Raw genomic sequence first — 22,206 nt, 5'->3', positions numbered from 1 at the left:
TTACAGAAATGGATTAATGAAACGTGAAACAAGGTCATGATTCAATGTCAAGTTTAACGTTAAAAATGGTGCTTTGACGTTGAACCTGACCACGCTCGATTTTAAAACACGGCAAGGTGAAATCGGGCTACTAAAAAGAAAAACAAGAAAACAAATACCTTTAAGTGGAAAAAGGAGTACTGCTCTTTAGTAGAAAATACACATCTATGCAATGGCTCCTTGCAATAAAATTACAATAGCGGTTACAAATCTTTTCAATTATTTTCAATATGTAAGCTGGCTCTGTTTGTAAATCTTTATTCCATTCTGTCTTATGTATTTTATTGTGCTCTTCATATTCCAATATGCACCAAATCAAACAGACATACTTTACCAAAATACTAAAAATAATAATTGTTCCAATTAGCAGTATTGCTTCAATCATATATGTTATCAGTATGTGTATGTAAATCAATCAAATCAATTTCTAAGATTTCTCAAAAATAAATGCTGACTATGATGCAAACACTTGTACTTCTGCTCTTCTGACAGCAGAGGTCAGTCTTAAAAAGTACATGCAATATTCTCCATCAACAGGCAGTTTGGGAAAACTATCTTTGAAATGCAAATTGTTTGAAATATCTACTTAAGTGGACAAGTTTGTATAAAACTTCTATTAAGCTTGAAAACACACTCATATATATATATAGGTACAGTCATAAAGATAAAGATGCTTAATGATGCCATAAAATAACCTTTAACATCTGAAGAACTTTTCTGTTTCACAAAAGGTTCTTTGTGGTGAAAAAGGTTTCTTCAGTTTATAAAAAGGTTAAAAAGAGATGGTTCTTGAAAGAACCTTTAGCATCTGAAGAACCTTTCTGTTTCACAAAAGGTTCTTTCTGGCGAAAAAGGTTTCTTCAGAGATGGTTCTTTGTGGAACCAAAAATGGTTCATATATGGCATTAACCTTTATTGTTAAGAGTGTTGAAAATTGTTTGCAGTAATAAAACTCAAATGTGGTAGAAACTCAAAAAGAACAGAATGGCTTTTAACCAGTTTAATTGACCCTGATTACATTTTAATTACAATTCAAAAAAGAACACAAAGATGAATAAAGGAGGAATAAAATGTTACATTGTGGCATTTAAACCTGTTATTATGAGTTATGGAACCACAGAAATACATTTTGAGAAAGAAAGATACCGACTTTACACAATAAAACAATACACAATATATCTTTTAAAATCATACAATCCCCCAATGAAAAAATTTACAGGAGCAAGAAATAAGTAACACTACAAAATAACAACTACATGACATGACTTGAGGTCAAAATCAGATGCCCATCTCCAGAATGCCCTTCCTCCATCCGCCATCTCTCCACATCTCCACCCATGTTAAAGACGCGGTTTTACGTTAATATACACATATTTAATGTTACACTAAACACACTGTCGGGTTGCTCTGCGAGAGGGCATGGGTGGGGAGAAACATTCTTCAAAGGATCTTTTACAGTAATGCATACAAAGTTATCGTGACTACAATGTTCAACAAAATAATAACTAATAATAATTATGATTAACAGCAACGATGACATCAGAGAGGAGATATAAACTGGAGCAAGTTGGGTAAAAAAATAAAATACAAAACATCATCTGTTGCTGTGATTCTGAGCGAGTAACATCCTTGGACAACCAATGAGCAGCCTAAATAAATATCTCCCCTCTTAAAGAAAAAGAAAGCACTCACTTTGTGCCCAAGCAAATGTGGGCATTCAGAAGCAGAGACTGCGCCCGTCAATACTGCTCACCTCATCTCCACATCTCACATTTTGAGGTATGCTGGGGCGTGAAACAAGTGGTAAAGACCAAATTCAAAACCATAAGAAAGTACAAGGGGTTTGGTTTGAAGGGGGAGTAAGGCAGCTAGAAAGAGTAAAAAACATTGAGAAGGTCGATATCTGTGCCAGTTCTGTTATAAGAAACAGTCCTACTCTGTCAAATGTCTCATTATAGCTATCAGAGACACTTCAGACATGAGATAACTTTCTTCCTGTGACTAGAAAACCATTACACCATCTTGGGTGCCTGACTGGCCACGTCACAAATGTCTTTCTGCCGTTCCTGTGCTCAGTCCTGCACAGGGCTTTAGTGCACACGGGTTTATGAGGTTCATGAAGCAAGATTTCAGTGACTTAAAGAGAGACATTTATGCAAATAGAGCCTCTAACGAAAACTCTCTCTCTCACACACACGCACGCGCAACACACGAGCACCCAGACATCAGTTGTGGCAGTAAGAACAGGATGTTGAGGAGGTGCATGCTGGTTAAAGAACCGAACGTGCCACATAGTCTGTGGTACACAGCTTTCCTGCTTTGTTTTGTGTACTATTTTGCTTTTTCCTTCTCTACCCTACAATTTATTAAAGGGACAAGTTCCCCCAAAAAGAAAGATTCTGTCATCATTTACTTACTCTCTAGTTGTTCCAAATGTCTTTGTTTCCGATAAACGCAGAATGCTTGTAACCTAACGGTTCTTGGAATTTTCCTACTATGGTAGTCAATAGTGGGTAAGAAAAGTTTGGTTACAAGCATTCTTCCTAATATCTTTCTCTGTGTTCATCAGAACAAAGACATTTATGCAGATTCAGATTTTGCAGACTTAATGTAAATGAAGACAAGATTTTTCATTTTTGGGTGACCTGTTCCTTTAACTTGGTAAAAAAGCAGCGTTTTTCCTCCCTCACCCAAACAATGGGATTATCCCTGAGGAGAAGAGTCAACCTTCCCCTCCAAACCAAATGTTACAAAACCCCTGAAACCGATACATCTGTTAATGCTATGCTTTCAACAAGTTTACAGTATGTTTAACACATTAGATAAAGGTATATTAAGTGTATACTGTTCTGTTCAGTTTAATATTTAATTTATTTTACTTTAATCTGAAAGACATGCTATTAAAACAAGGCATAGGCGGAGTTCGTGTGTGACCTTCCTGTTTATAAGTTAGTACTTAAATGTTTGAGTTTAAGGATTTTCATTTCCCCCAGTCCACAATAAGATCTCATAAACATCAAATCTATTATTACAAAATGACTGTGGATGATAAATCGAGACCCAGAATTATCACCTACAGGTAGTTCATAAGGATACAAGCAGACACATTCTTAATGCATGAAATGCCAAAACAGTTAGATCTTACTATCACTGTACATGCTTTGTGTGTGTGTAATGCTGGTTTGTTTGCATTAAAAGACTTTACAAGGGAAACTCCTGTGTGCCACTTTATACGATCATTTGATTTAAAGAGATTTGAGTGTGTGGTCTTTGAAACGTTTTCATGTCAGAATGAAACAAATTCAGGTATGGTCCCAGAGATTTGACAAAAGAGAACACGAATTAAAGGTGAGCTGGTTTGGACAGGAGTGGAAGGACATAACCTGAGAACACAGTTAAGTTTCCAAAAACACATGCATTTGGACACAAGTCTTCTGCACAAATGCTCACTTGTGACACACAATCTGTTCAGGCTTCATACAGGGAACAAGGAAGGGATTATATCTGTGTGTGTGTGTGTGTGTGTGTGTGTGTTGGGGGTTCGTCCCTGAGGGTTCTTACTTCTGACCAGGCTGGTTTTCAAACAGTGTCTTTGTGTTTGTGAGAGAAAGTTTGTGACTTTCTGTGCATTTGTATACCACCACATCATGTAGAATTTGATCATAGTCAGTCACTGAGGAAAATAATGCTGGGCTGCTGGAAATAAACATCAAACCACGTTCTAGCAAACCGTCTTTGCCGCATCCCTTTGCTTTCTCTGTGTTTGTGGAGGGGTAGCTCACAGGCACTTTGCAAAATAAAATCTCATTTAAAAATATACAATTTTCTCTAGTGCCAAAGGTCAAAGTTCACGACTCCTGAGGGTCACTGGGGCACATGGGTGAACTCATTCCACATCATCGGTATACTGAGATGTACCAGATTTACGTGCGCTGGCAAGACCATCGGTTGAAGTCAAGGGAGGCAGATGAAAGAGGGTATAAAGTAGGAGGGTCTAAGTGTATGTGTCAGTATTGTTGTCCAGGAAGCTGTCTGTCAGAATCAGCAGTCATTGATCTACAAAGATTCACGTGTGAGCGCGAGTCCATCAGCAGTTTTGCGCAAGGCGACGTTGTCGTGTATCAGCAGTCCTTATTTTCCAGTGACAGCTGCGCCGTGGCGCGGTGAAGCTCAGCGCTAACCCTGTGGTGAGCAGGAGGAGGCGGACTCTCTGCCTCTCCACTGCCGTTCCCGTTCTCCTCCGCCTCTCTGTTCCTCTGTTCTTCTCCTCTCACTTTCTTGTCCTCTGCCTCCTCCATGTGCTGGTCCTGGTCCCAGCGTCGCTTGAACCTGAGCTTCAGAGGGATACACTGGGACTGTGTCTGCGGAAGCCCACCGGGGGGCAGCTGTGCCTCCGCGGGTTCTACGGGTTCGCTCTTTACGACAGCATTGAGGCGGCGGCCTTCACCTGAGGCAGGAGGGATGAAAAAGGGTGGAGGGGCGGGAGCTTTGAAAACGTCCTCCTCTAAGTCCTCATCTGGGTGGGTGTCAGTTCCGTTGGACTGATGGTGCTTTCGGCTGTGAGGATGGTGATTTTGATGGTGATGATGTTTATGATAGCGAGGGGGGAAAACATCAAACTCTTCATCTCTTTCATCAGCCTCCTCGTCGCTGATGTCAGTCACTTCAACCTCCTCCTCTGATTCGATGTCAGATATGGGTTCGACCTGTACAGAAAGAGAGAAAACGCATGTAAGTTTTAAAACAGTATCATGGTAGGTATTTTATATCTCAGTTATGATAACAGCATGGTGATATCAGACAAAAATAAATAATAAGGTGCATTTAAGATTGAGGTAACTTCCATCTAGTGTTTGAGTGGTTACAAAAGTAACAAAAAAAACTTTATCTTACAAAAACATCCAAATAATCTGATAATGGTCATTGTTGAATAGTGAAGTTATCTTTTAAATAACCTTATCATGAAACAATAATGGATTGTTGCAGGTTATTGTACATTTTCAGACTCGTGTCAACTATTTACCATGTGTCATACACGTGTTTTTTTTTGTCAACTTGGTGTGAATTAGCCTTAAGGGGAAAGTTTACTTAAAAATGACAACTCTTTCATTATTTACCATCATGTGTTTTTAAACCTGTATGACTTTCTTTTTTTCTTTTTGTTTAATCTTTTAACACAAAAGATTATATTTTGAACAATGTTGTGACCAAACAACATAAACCCCAATTGTGTGGATTCAAAACCACGTTTCTCAAAATACCTTCTTTTGTGTTCCACAAAAAAAAAGACTTTTGAATGACATGAGTGTGAATAAATGATGACAGAAATTTTAGTTTTGTGTGTAATTCACATTAACCTTAATTTTGGGCAGCCCAGCGCTGTTTAGCGAGCCAGTTGAGGAAGAATTGGACACCAGTCCTGATCCGCTGGCTGAGCTGAGGTCACTACCAAACGATAAGGAGGATCCCAGACCAGAGGTAGACGTGGAGGACAGTGATCCCTGTCTTCCCTGACTGTCACGCTGCTTGCGGCCCAAAGGTGGAGGCTGTAGCTTGAACTTGAAGGAGGAATGGTGTTGGTCCTCTGCCAGGTGCGAGTGAACGGGGTGAGCGTGTGGCGGGGGGAGGCTGGAGTGATGGCTGTTGAGCACCGAGGGTCTCTCGGCTGGGCCGCGTTCGCAGCCCTGGGGTCCGTGTATACCTTTGTCATGCCGTTGAGGTTGAGGAATGATGATGTTCGGGTAATGAAAGAAGGCACGAGGGCTCAGGTGATAATTGTAGACGCTCTGGTTGTGAGCTTGCAGATAGCGCTGCATGTCCTCTGGGTTGAAGGAGAAGATGGAGCCAGGCATGGGTGACAGGGATGGGGACGGGGTGTAGGTCAGGTGAGAGCCCGGGGTCAAGGAGAGAGCCGGGGAGAGAGGAGGCGCCAACAAGCCTGAACCTCCCGGACCGGCCAGAGGCGAAACGGTGAAGGGTGAGAGAGGCTCAGGATGAACCCTGTGACCGGAGACTTCTGACACCCGGTGACCTCTGTGACCTCCGGGTCCACCGTACATTCTGAACATAGCCTCGTGAGACAGACGTGGATGAACGGCACTCCGGAAACCACCTGCTCCTCTCTCGGCCACTCTTTCTGCCATTCTCTCTTCTGGAGCTCCTCCATTTCCTTCTTCGATCTCAGAGTTGACAGAAGTTCCGTCACTGCAGTCGGAGACGGACCCGCGGCCCATGCGACGGGATGCGTTGAAGATCCCGGGACTGCGCAGTTCCTCGCTGCTGGGGGAACGCAGCACATCTGACACCTGCATGTCAGATGGAGTTGATGAAGGGAAACGGAAATGGGGACCTGTAGGCACTGGTGGAGCACTCTGAGGAACAGGAGCTCCTGCGGGAAGAGAATATAGATGAAGAGACGTTAGCTGTGTATTATATTCCGTAAATATAAACTTGAAATGTGTGTCTGTTTTTGTACCTCCAGACCCCACGTCAATGAAAGGATAGTTGACCAGAACCAGTTTGTTGAAATTAAACTTGTAGGTGAAGCGCTTTCCTTTAGTTTTATGCAGAATCCTCTTGTTGTAGTAATACCTGCACACAGAAACACGGGACTTATTAGTTACATGATCCAGTACTGTATATAAATCTGGCATTTAATTTAAACCAGACATTTAATAAGAATAAAAACATATTGCCATACAATGATTAAGACATATTTTTTATAGATCTCAAAGCAAATGTCAACAACATCAGATTTGCTTCCATTCCAGTCAAAAGATGCTTTTTGAAATATATCACAATACATCACACCATGAAACATATCAACTGTACAGGCCAGTTTGAGCGATTGCTGTCATTAAAGCAAAACAAAATCAAAGTAAATACCAAGAAGTTTTGAAAATAAAAAATATTTTTTTATTATAGACGGTTTCATCGGACGCACACGCTGGCCCGAAGTCAACTTCCAGTCTGTGTTTTGTTTATAATATAACAATTTATTTAATATTTACATTTATATTAACAATGATTTAGATTAATATTTTATTGTATATTATTTGATACATTTACTTTAATGAAAATTAATCAACAGTTATTGAATCATTTGTTTAAAATTGTTTTTAATTATTATTTGAATTCATAATATGTTTATATTTTTAAATGTATTACATTTATTTATTGATTTGTAATATGTTATTTTCTTATTTGTATTATTAACTCAATGGACAAAATTGAACATTCAGCGCCAAGTTTCTTCAGTCACTCAAGAGGACAAAAATTAAATACATATGAAGATGTTTTAATGTGTTTATTTGTGCGATTGGAGATCCTGTCAGGATAGTTTTGGTCAATCAAGTGCATGTTTACATAACACTATAACCCACCGATAAATGATCTTTTCTTAATCTCTTTATATAATCCCATTCTTTCTTTCTTTCTCTCTCTCTCTCTCTCTCTCTTCCTATCTATATATTAACCTTTGTCATTCTTTACATAACATCTCTCTCTTTGCCTCACAACCCTCTATCCCTTTATGTAACTTCAACAACATTGCATCTTCCTTAGAGACCTGCACAACAGTCTGTGTCTGTGTGTATGGTTTGAATCCCTCTCGACAACAATTCATCTTTTACTTGATAACCTGCCAGCCATAATTCTCAGTGAATGGCATGTTTTGGGAAAGACGCTGACACGTAGCTTTTAATAAGCATGGAATATATATTTACCAACCTTGAGTGTGTGTATGTTTAGAGTTCAGACAGTTGTGTCGGTAGGAGATTAAGTTGAGACAGACGGATACAGACTTGTGGTTAGAAAGAGACGTACGCATTTGTAAATGTGTTTGAACATTCTCAAACCATCAAACTTGTTTTTTTGGGGGTGACAAGCATTACAGTTTTACTGCTGTGTGCTGTGAACCGCCGAACAGGAAAAGCCTGTTACGACACAGCAGAATTAACTGATCGCACCTTAAATACAATTATTAACAAAGGCAGAGATGGAAGCAGGTGATCATGTGACTCACGCAGTGAGATATTAATATACTTGAGACAGCTGTGGATTAGCATGCCTACCAAACAGACATCCAACTCATGCAATCCACTTACTTCTGCACTGTTGGCTGGCGGTAATAACCTGAGCTATACCACAAACACAGAGGAGGATGTTGAGTCGAGATGAAGGGATGTTCTTCTGATGACACCCTGGACTGTGACATACACATCAACAGGCCAGGCAAAGAGACACTTTCATCCACCTCGGTGAATGTCACAGACGTCTGAAGACAGGAACTGCCAGGAATTTAACAATTCCGGTTCCTTATGATGACTGCATTAAGGATTATTGTTACTTTTGACTCTATCAATAGTTTATCATGTTATATAGCTACTTCTGGACTGGTCACTTTCACTATGCTACCTCATTACACTGGTTGAATGGTCTCATGAACCTTAAAGAGACAGGTCAACCAAAATTAGATTTTTTGGACATTCATTTTTCAGTGTACTATCCCTTCAACACCATACTGGTTCTTGGTTTATTTTGAGTAGGACATGACTAAAAAGAATGACCTGTGGTTGAGTAAGCCAGATGTTAATTCAGTAACTGCTATGACTGATTCAATCTGTGCGTGAACTATTTTAGACAGATGGACTCATGTGTAAATCATCTGTGAGTAATACGGCTGGTTCACAGCTCTCAATTCCTAAAACTAGAATAAAAATAAATTCTAGTTTTAAAAGATATCTAAAAAATACAAAATAAATTAGAATGAGAATGAGAAAATCCCATTGTTAGAGATGCTTTCTAGCGTGGACACAGGGATAGTTGTATAGTAAAATTCTGTCACCATTAACAAACCTTACAGTGATTAAAAATTTGCATATATTTCATTATTCTGATGAACACTATCTGATGAATATATTTGGACGATTGCTTGTAACCAAAGTTCTTGGACACCCTTGACTACCATAGTAGGACAAATTACTTTATATATATTTTTGGTTCTGTTGAACATAAATGAAGGTATTTGAAGAATATTGGACATCTAACTGTTCTGGGGCACATTTGACTACCATTGTACTTTTCCTACCATGGTAGTCAATGGGGTCCAAGAATAGTTTGGTTACAAGCACTCATTCAAATATCTTTCCCAGTGTTCAACCAAACAAATACATTTAAACAGATTTGGAACAACTAGAAAGAGAGGAATTCATGACAAGATTTTCATTCTTGGGTCAACTATCCCTTTCAACAGCATTTCAACGGAAAAACCAGTGTATAAATATTTACAGCTGTGCAAGACACCACTCACATTTTATCAGAATTTACCTTTTAAAGGTACATGTTTTTCATTCTTTGGACATTTCACAAAAATGAATGACAAATTCCAAAATATTATTAGTGCAAACTGGTCTAAAATGACAAAAAAAGATGCAATGTTTTAAATACTGCACAGATGTTCTTATATATATTTAAACAACACAATACTGCTTACATTAATGTATTACATTATTTTAGGATCGGTTTAAAAATCCACATTGCTGTTGGGTGACATTATGTCATTCCTAACATTTGTTTCTGTTGAAATTATACAGACATTGGAATGGAATTGCCACAATACATCCAGAAATTCTGATTAAAGGTAAATTTGGAGTGGTCTCTTCATTTTTTCCATGGTTTTACATGAGCAAATTAGATTGAAACCAACACTTACATTTTGCACTTTCCAGAGAGACAATCTTGGATAAAACCTGCATAATTGCAAATGTTTGGTAAATATGAAAATTTACAGGTAAATAAACTCTGTGACATTATACACAATGTGAAGGCAGTATTTCTTCTCCCCCTGTCCCCACATACAACTGCATGTGCACCCAACACTTTAAAGAGCATTTGACCTGACTTCAAAGCAAAAGAGAGGATTCTTTGAGCGTCAGAACCCTTCTTTTGTAATATTTACTGACACATCTGTTTATAAACTGTGAACGCACACACACACACACAGGCTGGTTTAAATGAAACTGTAAGCAATATGATTACATGTAATTGAATTATCAAAATTTTTAGCAATATCATTACGGCTTTGAAGATAAAATGACTACTGCCATTGGTGACTAAATGACTTAAGGTGGCACAGCCGAGCAGGTTTCCAGGAAACAATCAGATTTCACAGAGTAAAGTCTTGGATTAGACGGCAGATTATTAAAAACTCTACGAGCAAAAATTCTGTAATTGACGGCAATAGAGGAGCTAAACAAACGCTATGGCCATTCCTGGTATTCGCAAATCAGGTCTGAACAAGGGATAGAATGAATAAGAGAGAGAGAGAGAGAGAGAGAGAGAGAGGATTATCAGTTAGAAGTAGGATGAAGTGCTTTTGTCCCTGTTGTGTGTATTTGACTGTACTTGTCACACTAAACTGACCAACTGTGTGAGATAGTTACACAACAAATACCTGTCCACATAAACTTCCATAAAAAATCTCCACGTTACCGACAATTTCTATTTTGAAAATAACATACACATAATTATTTTACTTGGCTATACTTTAAGAACAAAATATGACCATATCCTATAGGGCACATTTTAAAATGCCAAAGGTTTTATAACTCATTTACAATCAGCTTTGTGTGCATGTGTGTAATGTGAGAGGATGAAGCAGAAGGGGACAGAAAATGTTTAATGATTGGGGGGCTGTGCATGTGGACCTGCGTGGCTCTGGGGCGGATGGTGAACGTGCAGTGAGATCCAGTCCATCCATAAGCTCTATTGAAAAGCCAGAGATAAACATCATGTTTTGTGCGCTGCGTGTAAGCGTGTGTCAGTGTTACATGAGCGTGTGTGTGTATCTCCACCCACCGAGCTAATAAAGAGCTCATTCTGTCCCCGACAATAAGACACAAGGCTGCCCACAAACACACATACACACGCACATGTCGTCATCCTCCTCCGAACAAAGAGGGCTGTTGTAGCACAAGGCCTCTGACACACTCTTTCCACGAGTACACACACTCACACGCGCAGTCAATCTTAATCAAATCTCCAAAGAGTGAAGAAGGAATCACGGTCAACCACTTCAATCAACACTAGATCGGTTCTGATGCAGATGATTGCATCGAGGGCATCTGACATCAAAATAAAGTCAAGTTTATAATGACGGCTGAGCTGGACAGGACTGGATGGTCACAACAAAAGAAATGTAACTATAATGTCAATTATTTATGTTAGTTCATGGTCCATTAATAACTAATGTTAACAAATACAATGTTTATGAGATTTCACATTTTATTTGGCCAAATGTAAACTCAGAACAACGTAAAAATACCCATAAAGTCCATACGGGCTCTCAAATGGAAACCAAGCTATGTTATTCCCTTACATTTTCTTTTGTCTGTCACTGACATGATCAATTTCTACGGCTCTGATATGATAAAGTAAACTAAGCTGCACTAGTTGCACTAAGAGCGAAGTTAAAAGAAGAATGAGAAATGAGAAAGGGATCACAATAAACAATAGTAGGAGGAAAGAAAAATGGGCCACTTGATTCGAATCCATCACATGACTACATTTGCAATTTCAATGCCAAGGAAAAAGCATTAGCATAGCCACTGTGGATTTTAGCTCCAGTGATTTCTGTGGCTGAATATGTCCCAAACAGGTTTTAACAAGAGCTGGATGAGATAAGGCGAGGGAGGGGAGCGTGTGGCTGGGGGTCCGCCATGGACTGAGCCAGACGGGAAACTTGTAATGTCTCTGTGTCCTGATGTTTCATGGAACATCAACAGCGGGACAATAGAATTCCATTTTTGTGGAGTTTCCACACGCGTGTGTCAGGAAGGTGATGAGCCAAAGTCCCAGCGGGACGTCCACAGGAAAACATCATTGAAACAACAACCCGACTCGGCCAACATCAAGTCAAATTCCAGTTAGGATTAGAGCTCAGCGGCATTAGTCACAATTTCAATACATGTCACAGAGTGACCTGAAAAGCTGCAATTGTCAGAATAACCGTAAGTCACGAGTGTGCTGGGTTCATTCTGAAAGGTCTGTTGTGAGTTCTGAAGTGTCAGATTGAAGGTATGAATCAGATGGAGGAGTGCAGTGTGGGATTGTGGGGTGGGGAGGCGGTGGAGATGTGGAGGAACGACAGTGAGTCATTGACATCGTGAAGAAGAGATTGAAGGATTGGAAATAAGATGGGAGAAGAAAGCGGATCAAGAAGAGATGAGAAAATGAAGAAAGAAAAGCAGATATCAGACGGCACATTTAATACGATCGGAACATAAAGAGACTTGAAGTGCGGTCCGTTCAATATGTGCTGTTTTACAGGAATGTTCAAGTTAAGCTCTATCGACAGACAGAAAATTATGTTTGGAAAACAAATTGGGTTTTACAGTAAAGCGCATCCAATGGAAGTCTAAAGGGCACTGGATGAAACTGTTACTATACACACCACTTTAAAAGTATAACCACAAGATTTAAACACAATTTGTGTCATCATTAGGGAGATAAAATCACTACGTACTGTAGCTTTACCTGCGCACAATTATATCTTGTGTAATGATCATATTCAATATTGGACGCCATGTAACTTTCACACAACACAAGCCTCGATACAAAAACGTTTTAAAATCCAGTGACAGGAATGTAAATCTGTAACGCCTGTATAACCTCGTGTGACTAGAACAGTGCAAGCTTACCATACAGCCGTTTAGATCGTAAATTACCCGATTCTGTAACTTAAAGAAATATATGATTTTCTTTTGTTTTTGACTTCATGTGTCATATGTTATAAATGTATTAGAAACAGACTATGTTAAATATGGGTTTAGGTGCAGCAAGGACAAATATGGTTTATATGCCGACCACAATGTGGTTTTGCTCTGTGAATTATTGGTCTGTTGTTAAGTGCACTGAAATTTCATTGATATCATTATGCGAGAAACTGCTGGCATTTCCCATATTCAGCTATTACAAGACTTGGCTTGGCTCAGTGGTTGTTCCATGCCTGCTGGTAAAAAACACTTCTGTTGTTTTGGTAAATGCATTAAAATGCATTTTTATCATGTACAGTTTTGCTATTATGTTGGGACTAATGTGAATTCTGACTTCAGCAGGAATACAGCTAAGATTTAGATCTATACCTTTTAGTGGAAAAAATGAATATGAAAAAGTGCTTAAACAGCTACACTTTAAGCTACACTGCTAAACCCTTCAGAATGGCTTGCTTATAGACACCCACTGTAAGTGCATGATTGTAATGTGCCTTTAAATGTCAGCAAGAGATTTTCAATAAGTCAGCAAGTGTGTGATGCCTAGTATTATAAATCTGTTCAGATTTGTAAAAGTGTAATCCAGCATAATGTTGGCAAAATCTGTAAATCCGGGGACAGAATAAGAAGTAATATGAGGCCGCCTGACCCTCAGATGGGGCAATGCAAAAATTTCCAGCCTAGAACGGACTGAGGAAAATTGATCAAAAGATCGGCTTTCTTCCTGACAGCGAATCCACCCCAATCCGAAAATGACCAGGTTCTAGTTTCATTACTCACACACACTGTGTCTGTAGCCAGGTTTCCATTACAGATCTGCACAAAACTTTACCGATAATTTCTAAATGTTGATTAAAAATATTGCGGAATGACGCCGTTTCCATTAACTGTTGTTATGCGACTGAAGTTTATTTTTTTCTTCTTGCGTTTAGTCATTCTGGCCATACTTCATCTTTTTGGTGTTATGGCAGGTTGCAAACAAACGTTAGAGGTGCATATTGCCACCTACTGAATAGAAATGTCTATATTTCCCTATATTTTTTATATTACCTCACTGTTACTCATAAATCTCCACACTGCACTCACTCGTTTCCTGCATTTGGGCCATCACATAATACATTACTTAATGTGAATTCCTTACATCTTATCTTTCCAAATGTTCTACCCAAATATACCGCGACTGGTCATGTGACTTTTTCCTACAACACGTAACCTGCAAAAATACGGCATAAGTATTTCCTTAGCAGTTTTGCAAAATCTGCCTTTTTCGTATTGCCAGAAAAACAATACATGGGAGTCTTTGCGAAATTGACGTGTTTCCGTTGGCCGTATTTTCAATGCCCTATTTAAATTTGCTCTTTTTGAAGGGAAATGGAAACGCAGCTTGTGTCAATCTGGAATGGGAAAAGTCAAAACAACATGGCTACAATTTGCGCTATGGTCACATGAACTTTTCACACAGTCACACGCTCACAGCAGTGATATTAATGAAAAAGCTAATCAGTACAGCCGGTAAACAGTTATTTGTAAAAGAATACAAAAAGAAAAGTATAACTTGGATTACCAAAGAGATTGTAATAGAGTGTATTCTGGATGACTGTGGAAAAATACACGAACACTGGGTTAATAATTTACTATGAGATGTTTCCACTTCTATGTTTCATAGTCTGTCTTCACACCTTAAGAGAATAGACCACTTCTGAAAACGTAAACAATGATGGTCCACTCCAGAAGAACTTCCTGTTTCAGTTTTAACACTTCACAAATGTTAAAACAAAAATCAACCCACAGAACATTTATAACCGAATCAAAACGTATCTTTAAGGTGTTACTATATTGTACATGTAAGATAAAAAATTAAACTGGCAGGTGGACCAGTACTTACAGTTTTGTGAAGTGGTCTATAAATACATGCTAACACTTCATAGATACTACACAAATACAAATTGTATTTATCAGATGTGCCTGGAAATTATTTGAAATTAACAAAACTTCATTTTCATAATTGTTTACTCAAAAGTGCATTCAAAGTCCTGTTTCCATTATCTAGCACCAAAAATATAAACATCACATCCACTGTAGTGGTTTGTTAAGTGCACTATAATCAATAGAGAGTATGATTGATTACATCCAACGCTAAAGCCTTATGTGACATCACTCAGAATACTAATTGTCCTCAGAATACTCTCAAATAAAGTTCACCCTGCATCCGTTTTTAGGATCAGCGCTGATCTCTTAAAGAGGCCAAGTCAGAGACCAAAATAAAGTTATAACCGCAACGAATGCAGATCAGGTCGGAAATACAGCGGAGGCTAAACTTGTCATCTGTCCCCCTGCCAGCCAGCGCTTAGAATACATTCACCTGTCTGTCCTCTAATGAGATCAGATCCTGTACAGGTAAAGAGACTAGGATTACAGAGAGATCAGACTGCACTGTAATAACTCCACCAGTGCGAGGGTCAATCCGATAAAACAACACAAAAGCTGGTCAGTGTGACACTGTTCTCCATTTAGATTGAACAGAAATAGACTTTAGTCTTCATTGGCCAAACTAAATCTGTGCTAAAGGGTTTAGTTTTTAAATAGTAAATGATTAAAGAATCTGACGTGTTTGAGATGGGCCAAGATATGATGGGATGGTCAGCAAAAAGTGGCAATTGAAAGCTGTAGAAATAAAGTGATCGTTCACCCAAAAATGAAAATTCTGTCATCATTTCAAACCTTTATGGCTTTCTTTCTTCCGCAAAAGAAAGTTGGTAACCGATCGGCACTGGCCCCCATTTATTTCTATTGTATGGACACCTAACCAATGCAATTGAATGGGGACCAGGTAAAAACATTCTTCAAAATATATTATTTTGTGTTCTGCGGAGAAAGAAAGTCATACAAGAGGGTGAGTAAATGATAACAGAATTGCCATTTTTTGTTGAACTATCACTTAATAAATTTTTGTCCATTAACTACTTTTTATGTTATATTTTGCTAAGAAAAAGTCAATTTTAACAAACTGTTGTCAAAATCTGTTTCTGAAAACTTGACGAACAGATGTTTTGGATGTAAGCGTGAGTACATTTTGTGAGATTTTCATATTTGATTGAGTTATTCCTTTAAAGAGTCTTTGGTTGGGTTGGGTTGGTTTAGTGGTGACAGATCTCCCCGAAAGGTAAGTTACAACCTAATAAGAGGCAATCCATGAGCTATTTCCATTGTGTGCCAAATTTAGTTAAACCCAGATTGCTCAAATGGGGTTTGGACTGAAATAAGTGTATTGTACATTGTTTCAAATTCAAATGACTTACAAAGTAATCATTTACAAAAAAACAACAAGAAACTGTTAAGTCATGTTCGAAAAGATCAAACCTTTACTAAAACAGAAACTTTCCTCAACAATGTTCTGTTTCAATGTCAACAGTTTGTGAATAATATCATCACATCGCTTTAGTTAATGCATACAAAAAATGCACAAGTGCCACATTATTACCTGAGAGCTCTGCTGAGTTTGTCATAGTTCATCTGAGGTTTACACTTGCGGGCGCCCCATAGCCTGGCCACCTCATCAGGGTCTTTGATCACAAACTCCCCGTAGTCCCCCTGCCAGGCAATCACATCATGATACTCCTCCTTCCTCAGCAGCTCCAGGATAAAATGCCACAGCTGGATCTGTCTGGAGCCAGGACTGGACTCAGGTTTATAGGCCCAGTCTGGGAATGCTAACCCTACGGAAGCAGAGAGAGAGAGAGAGAAAAAGAAGAGATCAGATGCTGGATCTTTTTTTGTCCTGATGATTTTTGGTTTATGTTGTTTATTGGGTGAACTGGTTGTCCATCAACACCATGATTTTCATCAGCAAGAATTCACAAGGTATAGCTGATCATCTGTGATGTACAAAACTAGCATATCTACTCAACAATAAAATGTTTGATGCCAGATTCTGAATAGTTTACCTTCAAAATGAAAATTCTATCATCATTTAGCCACCTTGTTGGTGAGATTTTCTTTCTTCAGCAAAACTCAAAAGAAGATATTTAGAAACATTTTGGTAACAAAAACCGTTGCTCCCCATTGACTTCTATTGTATGAACACGAAACCAATGCAAGTCAATGGGGACCCACGCTTTTCTTCATTTTGAAGGTAAACTACATTTAGTAAACTACAACTACAAACTATTCCTTTGTATATAGCATGGCAAACTGTTATTACTATTCTGAAATAACTAAAATGTTTATTGCACAACATTTTTAACACTGTCCCCAACAATCAGCAGAGAAAAAAGTATACCATCATATCTGCTAAAACTTATATTGGCACAACCCATAACATCATACACCTCTAGGCAGTTACAGGACAGGGCCTGGTTGCATAAAGCACCTTAAGTTTTTTCCCCTAAGTATGACACTTAAGGGGTGATTTCCCTGTCCAAAGACAATAGGAGTAAAACTTACTCCTGTGAAGCTTTTGGGTTTGATAAGAAAAGGTTGCAGTGAGAAGAAGTGGTGTCCAGTCACTGAGGGTAAACAGGGTGAAATGGGGTTCAGGAAGGGTCAGGTGAGGCTGAGGCTGAGACTGATTAAGGTTAGATGGGGTAACGGCTGTAAAGTCTACAGCTGACCTTCTTTACACTCCTAACAGTCTCACACACGCACACACACACACACTAAGGTCAAAATATACACCGTAGGCAACGTGCCGGTTTTCGTTATACTTGTGCGTCACTGTCCACTAGGCGTCAGTGTCCACGCTCGTGTTGCTTGTGTAACCAAGACAACAGCCGAAGAAGAAGCATCTCGTGTTGTACGCTGAGAAGCAATAGCAGTGATCGTGGCAAGTAAACAATCACTTTTGTTGCAGCTTTAGATGTATACAGAAGGACAAATAATTTACTTGGATAATTCATTCGGACATGACGTTATCGCAGAGTTTTTGACCTTAGGAAGGGGTTTGAGAACCACTGTTCTAGACTATATTATGAAAGTTCCTGCAAAACTGAACAAAAAGATGTTCTCCTCAAATCAGAGTATTTTCACAACATAAACAAACCTTATAGTCAAACCAAATAAAGTTTTGTTGTGACGCTGGGTGATTGCAGACAAGTGTTATTGGCTTATTGGCTGACAAATACGATGATATTTGTCCAATCTGAAAAACATTAGCATCAGATGATGTTATCAATGCAGGTGATTTTTGAAAATCTTTTATTTGTGTTTTATTTGTGTTTATCTTTTATTTACACTTACAAAACGTATGTTATAAGTAAAGAGACCTTTATTGGATTTAAAATGTATATTTTGATCAAAGTTTGTAGACTTTAATTAACCATGAGAACAATTTTGATTGGATAAAACAATCTGCATAGTGCAAGATGAGTCATCATTTTTTTTTACATTTTCCCACAAGACAAAGACTGCACATTTTAAACGCGTACATCTGCTAAAGATTAATTTAGTCGTAGAAGGCAGCGCTAACAAATGTGGAATAAAATGAGCAAAAGTCCTATTTTGATTTCCTAAGGTCTTCATGTTCATGTTTCGTCTCTATTAAACATTATCAACTGCACGTTGCTCAAAGCACTTTATTCAACAACTCTTCTTAGAAAACGGACGACTCATTTCCTGTTGCTGACTCATCACACACCGTCACCTGTTTTTCCTGTTTCTACCTGTCAACAACCTAAACAGGAACCCTGTTAGAGGAAACGTGGCAATGCATTTACTTTTTTAGTAAATGAGCTTCAAACATTTAACCTTGTGCAAAAGAAAAGAAATACAATGAAATGTAACCTCAACCATCTCTCTAAATATAACAAACACACTTTAAAGGGCCCATCAGATTGCTCCTTGAAGAGGTCAAATGTACGATGCACCAGAGAGCGAAGTCTGTCTTCAGAAACTGCAGACAGGGATCTGGTTTCAAAGCTCACATTCTCACACGCACGTGCACACGCATGAAAAGGATCCTTGCTAAGAAGTCTGAGCCAAATTCAATATGTCTGTCAAACTCCCTGATGAACAATGAAGAAGAGACTCCATGAGTCACACACACACACACACACAAAAGGCCAAAACAGATACAGTTACTGCTCGAAGGACACATAAAAAACATTGATGTAAACTCACTCAACCACATTCGAATTGTCACAATTTGACACATATTTCAATTCATGCAGAAACATCACGATTCAGGTTTTGATGTCAATGGCACGGCTGGTTGCTGTTGGCAGTCTCAAGGTGGGCGGCTGTTCCATATGTAGTGAAACTGTAATGACAATGAGCTCATGTGTTAGGATGAAACCTCTTCAGGCACCGTCTGTGTGTGTTTGTGCGAAGTATTAATCATAAGAGAAGGTTTCAATATCAATGCCTTCTTACGGCCGTTTGCACTCGCGACGTTAAACATGAGCATTTCTCAGAAGTACCTGCCCGTGTTCAGACGCACAAACTTCTATATTTACCGATCCTCCACAGCATGGGAACACGCTCATACTCAAAGCCTGACTCTAACATTAGTTGTGCACACATGTTTACACTGTGTCCTAACCAGCGTGACGGGGTAAAGCTATAAAGCTGTTGCATGTAAATCAGAGAACTTGTCCTAACCAGCTGCGGCGAGCGAATAGGCTTGGTCGGCATAGCTGGGAATGGCCACAAAAACTAATGAAATAAGTTCCTTTACCACTGATGTCAAACATCAACATAATAACAGAAAATTCTGTGTTCTTAGTTTATCGCTGCCTCGAGCAACCTTAAGCTGTTTCCTTATAATGGACTTCTGTGTGGAAACCGTTGCGTGCTACAGTTAAACTGTGCATAAAATGTACACGTTAGTCTTTTATGTTATAGCTTTAATAAACATAGGATAAAAATATAGACTGCTGAATGACCCTGGGAAACTGATATTACAGTTGTCGCCTAGCTGGAGACTCAATCTGGTATAAAAAATGTCGCGAACCGACACCTCAAGGCCATTCCGTTGGGTCTTTCCTTCAGTCACAGATACTGCACGGAGTCTGCCACCCAATATGGCTCGGTTTTTCTATGTATCTTGCTCTGTTGAATGGAAAAAGTAATTTTATGTAGACCATACTGGCTAACGCCAAGCACTTCCAATGAAGAGGGAAAGAATGCTTTCCCCCACGCCGACTCCACCCCAGGCCACGCCCCCAGCTTTGACACCACACCGACCAAGACTATGGATGTTTTGTTAATCGTTTGGTTTTCGTTTGTTTTTTGTGGCTTTGTGCTGGTTAGCCCCGCCCATCAAAAAATGTAAAATCTTATCGTTTCTAAAATGTTGTCATGTCTGCGTTTAGATGTCTGAATAGATTGATCACTTTCTGCTGGAATATTGGCACATCACACTTTATAAGACACAAATATGACAAGTTGTGTGAGTGTGTTAATAACACGGTGTGCTGTTTGAGAGTATATGACCTCATCCCCCACCCTACTTAACCTTTGTGACCTCCGCCCCCCCAATACACCTCTTTCTCTCCCTCTCTTTGTGCCCCACCCCAGGGGAAGACACTAGATCCCCATTACAGAAGAGAGAAGATAGACCCACACACACACACACACACACACACACCACATCAATAATGCAACAGCCTGACAGCCTTCGTGTTTTTGGAGATAGGCTTCTCTCTGTCCTGGAACATTAAAGTGTGTGTCGCATTGTGAGAGGCACTTTCTACAAATACGCTACAGTTTGGTTTGCTTGACCTTTTAAAGCCCAAATTAAATGTTTGGCTGTGATAACTATTAGACATCAGATGTCTACCCAACAATGAAATTCCAACACATTTGCCTGTATAAATAAAAAATATATAAAAATAAATGTTTTTTACATATCATAATTTAATTAACTATAGAATGTGAATAACTAATTTATTTGATTAAATCTTACATATTATTTAAATATTATTCAAATGACCTCAAACGTAATATTTAACTCTTCTAGATCTTTTTAGAGGGGGTTTCAAAAAATTAAAAGACCTGAGATGATTTATTGAAAATTTGTTTTAGGTTCAGTTTTGTACCCTATTCATAAATTATGAAATAGAGAAGAACTTGGAAAATACAAACCGAGATGTCAAAGAGACGAGAGATCGAGAGAGGAGAAAAGAAAGAAGAGAACAAGGAGGACAAGAAGAGGGGCCTGAGGAGGGAGTGGGATAGGGAGACAATAAAAAGAGGGAAAGGGGGATGGGGTGAGAGAGAGAGAGAGAGAGAGAGGGATGAGATCATAGCTCCTCTCGTAGTCTGTTGTCACTCAGGTCAAATTGCCCCCCCCACCTTTCTCAGGAATCGATTCATCTTGTAAATCTTGTAGACTCTGGACTCTCCTGCACTTAAGTCTTTACATAGGAAGTATTTAAAGAATTCAGAGTATGTGAGGAAGACTTTATCTCAGCTCTGTGTAGTGACAAAGAAAGAGAAAAATGAAGTTGATCAGAAACATGTTTTCACCAAATGCTAGGCAACCTCAACTACCTGAAACTGAACAAATTTGAATTATATTGGGAGATATGACACATCGTAACCTGAAGGACCCCTGAAACTCATTTGTGTGTCGCACTGCAAAAATGACATACCATATAAAAGCATGAAGACATATCTTTTAAATAATCCTAGTTTCAACTGTTCCTGCTGTATATCCATTTCTGAACTTGAACGGAAAGTTGAACAGAATAGAGAGAGAGACTCAAATAACTTATCAAAAAGTTCCTGAAGCAGTTTCTGTCAGGCAGCACAGAGCTGTCAGAAGGGAAAGAGAACAAATAATGATAGCTCTTAATCCTTCTCTCACATAGAATCGGCCAACAAAGAGAGTTTGGAAAAAGGATTCATATATACATCAAGTGAATTACATTCTGGTGTGCCGAGGCCTTTTCTTCCATTTATAATAGGACTGCACAAGATGAGCAGAACTTCATTTCCTGTGATATCAGTAGCACTCGATCTGTGAATATAACAGGACAGAAAATGCTGGACGTGGGACTTACCCCCCTGCTTAGACTGTGTGTGTTTAGTCATGTAAACTGATAGTAAATAGCTGACTGTAAGGAGAGATCATCGTTGGTTTAACAGGTAAGTGTGAGGGCTGATTTTAGCACAGCGAAGACATTCAGAAGACTGCGTGTCAAAAGTTCATGACTTCTCACTGTGTTTGTGTGCTTGGATGGGCTGCTGAGACCGACTTCTGTTGTGTGTTTACAAGTCTTAGTTTTGAGAACATACTTTAACATACATATTTTAAGTACATTATTTCGGTGCCTTCGTGAGAAACTGGTATTGATGGACCAAGATTTAAATAATGAATTAAAATAAATAATCAATCGAAATAAACTGAAGCCACATCACATTTCATTATAAATGTGGTTCTTCCTGAAGACAACTGGTT

General features: G+C 38.9%; 1 protein-coding gene across 1 annotated transcript in view; it reads right to left on the bottom strand.

Moving 5' to 3' along the window:
- Positions 1-1,024: 1,024 nt before the first annotated feature.
- erfl3 (Ets2 repressor factor like 3) overlaps positions 1,025-22,206 on the bottom strand; it is a 40,493-nt gene continuing 19,311 nt past the window's right edge. The window contains exons 2-5 of the mRNA XM_079470268.1: positions 16,291-16,525; positions 6,515-6,630; positions 5,397-6,427; positions 1,025-4,745 (exon numbers count right to left, since the gene is read on the bottom strand). Of these exons, the coding sequence (XP_079326394.1) occupies positions 4,161-4,745; positions 5,397-6,427; positions 6,515-6,630; positions 16,291-16,525 (1,967 nt within the window). The 3' untranslated portion in view covers positions 1,025-4,160. The remainder of the gene's footprint in view (positions 4,746-5,396; positions 6,428-6,514; positions 6,631-16,290; positions 16,526-22,206) is intronic.

The sequence above is a fragment of the Barbatula barbatula genome (genome assembly GCF_947034865.1).
Source record: "Barbatula barbatula genome assembly, chromosome: 12".
NCBI classification, from domain to species: Eukaryota; Metazoa; Chordata; class Actinopteri; order Cypriniformes; family Nemacheilidae; genus Barbatula; species Barbatula barbatula.
The sequence above is the reverse complement of the archived record's forward strand: the minus strand, read 5'-3'. Positions and strand labels throughout refer to the sequence as shown.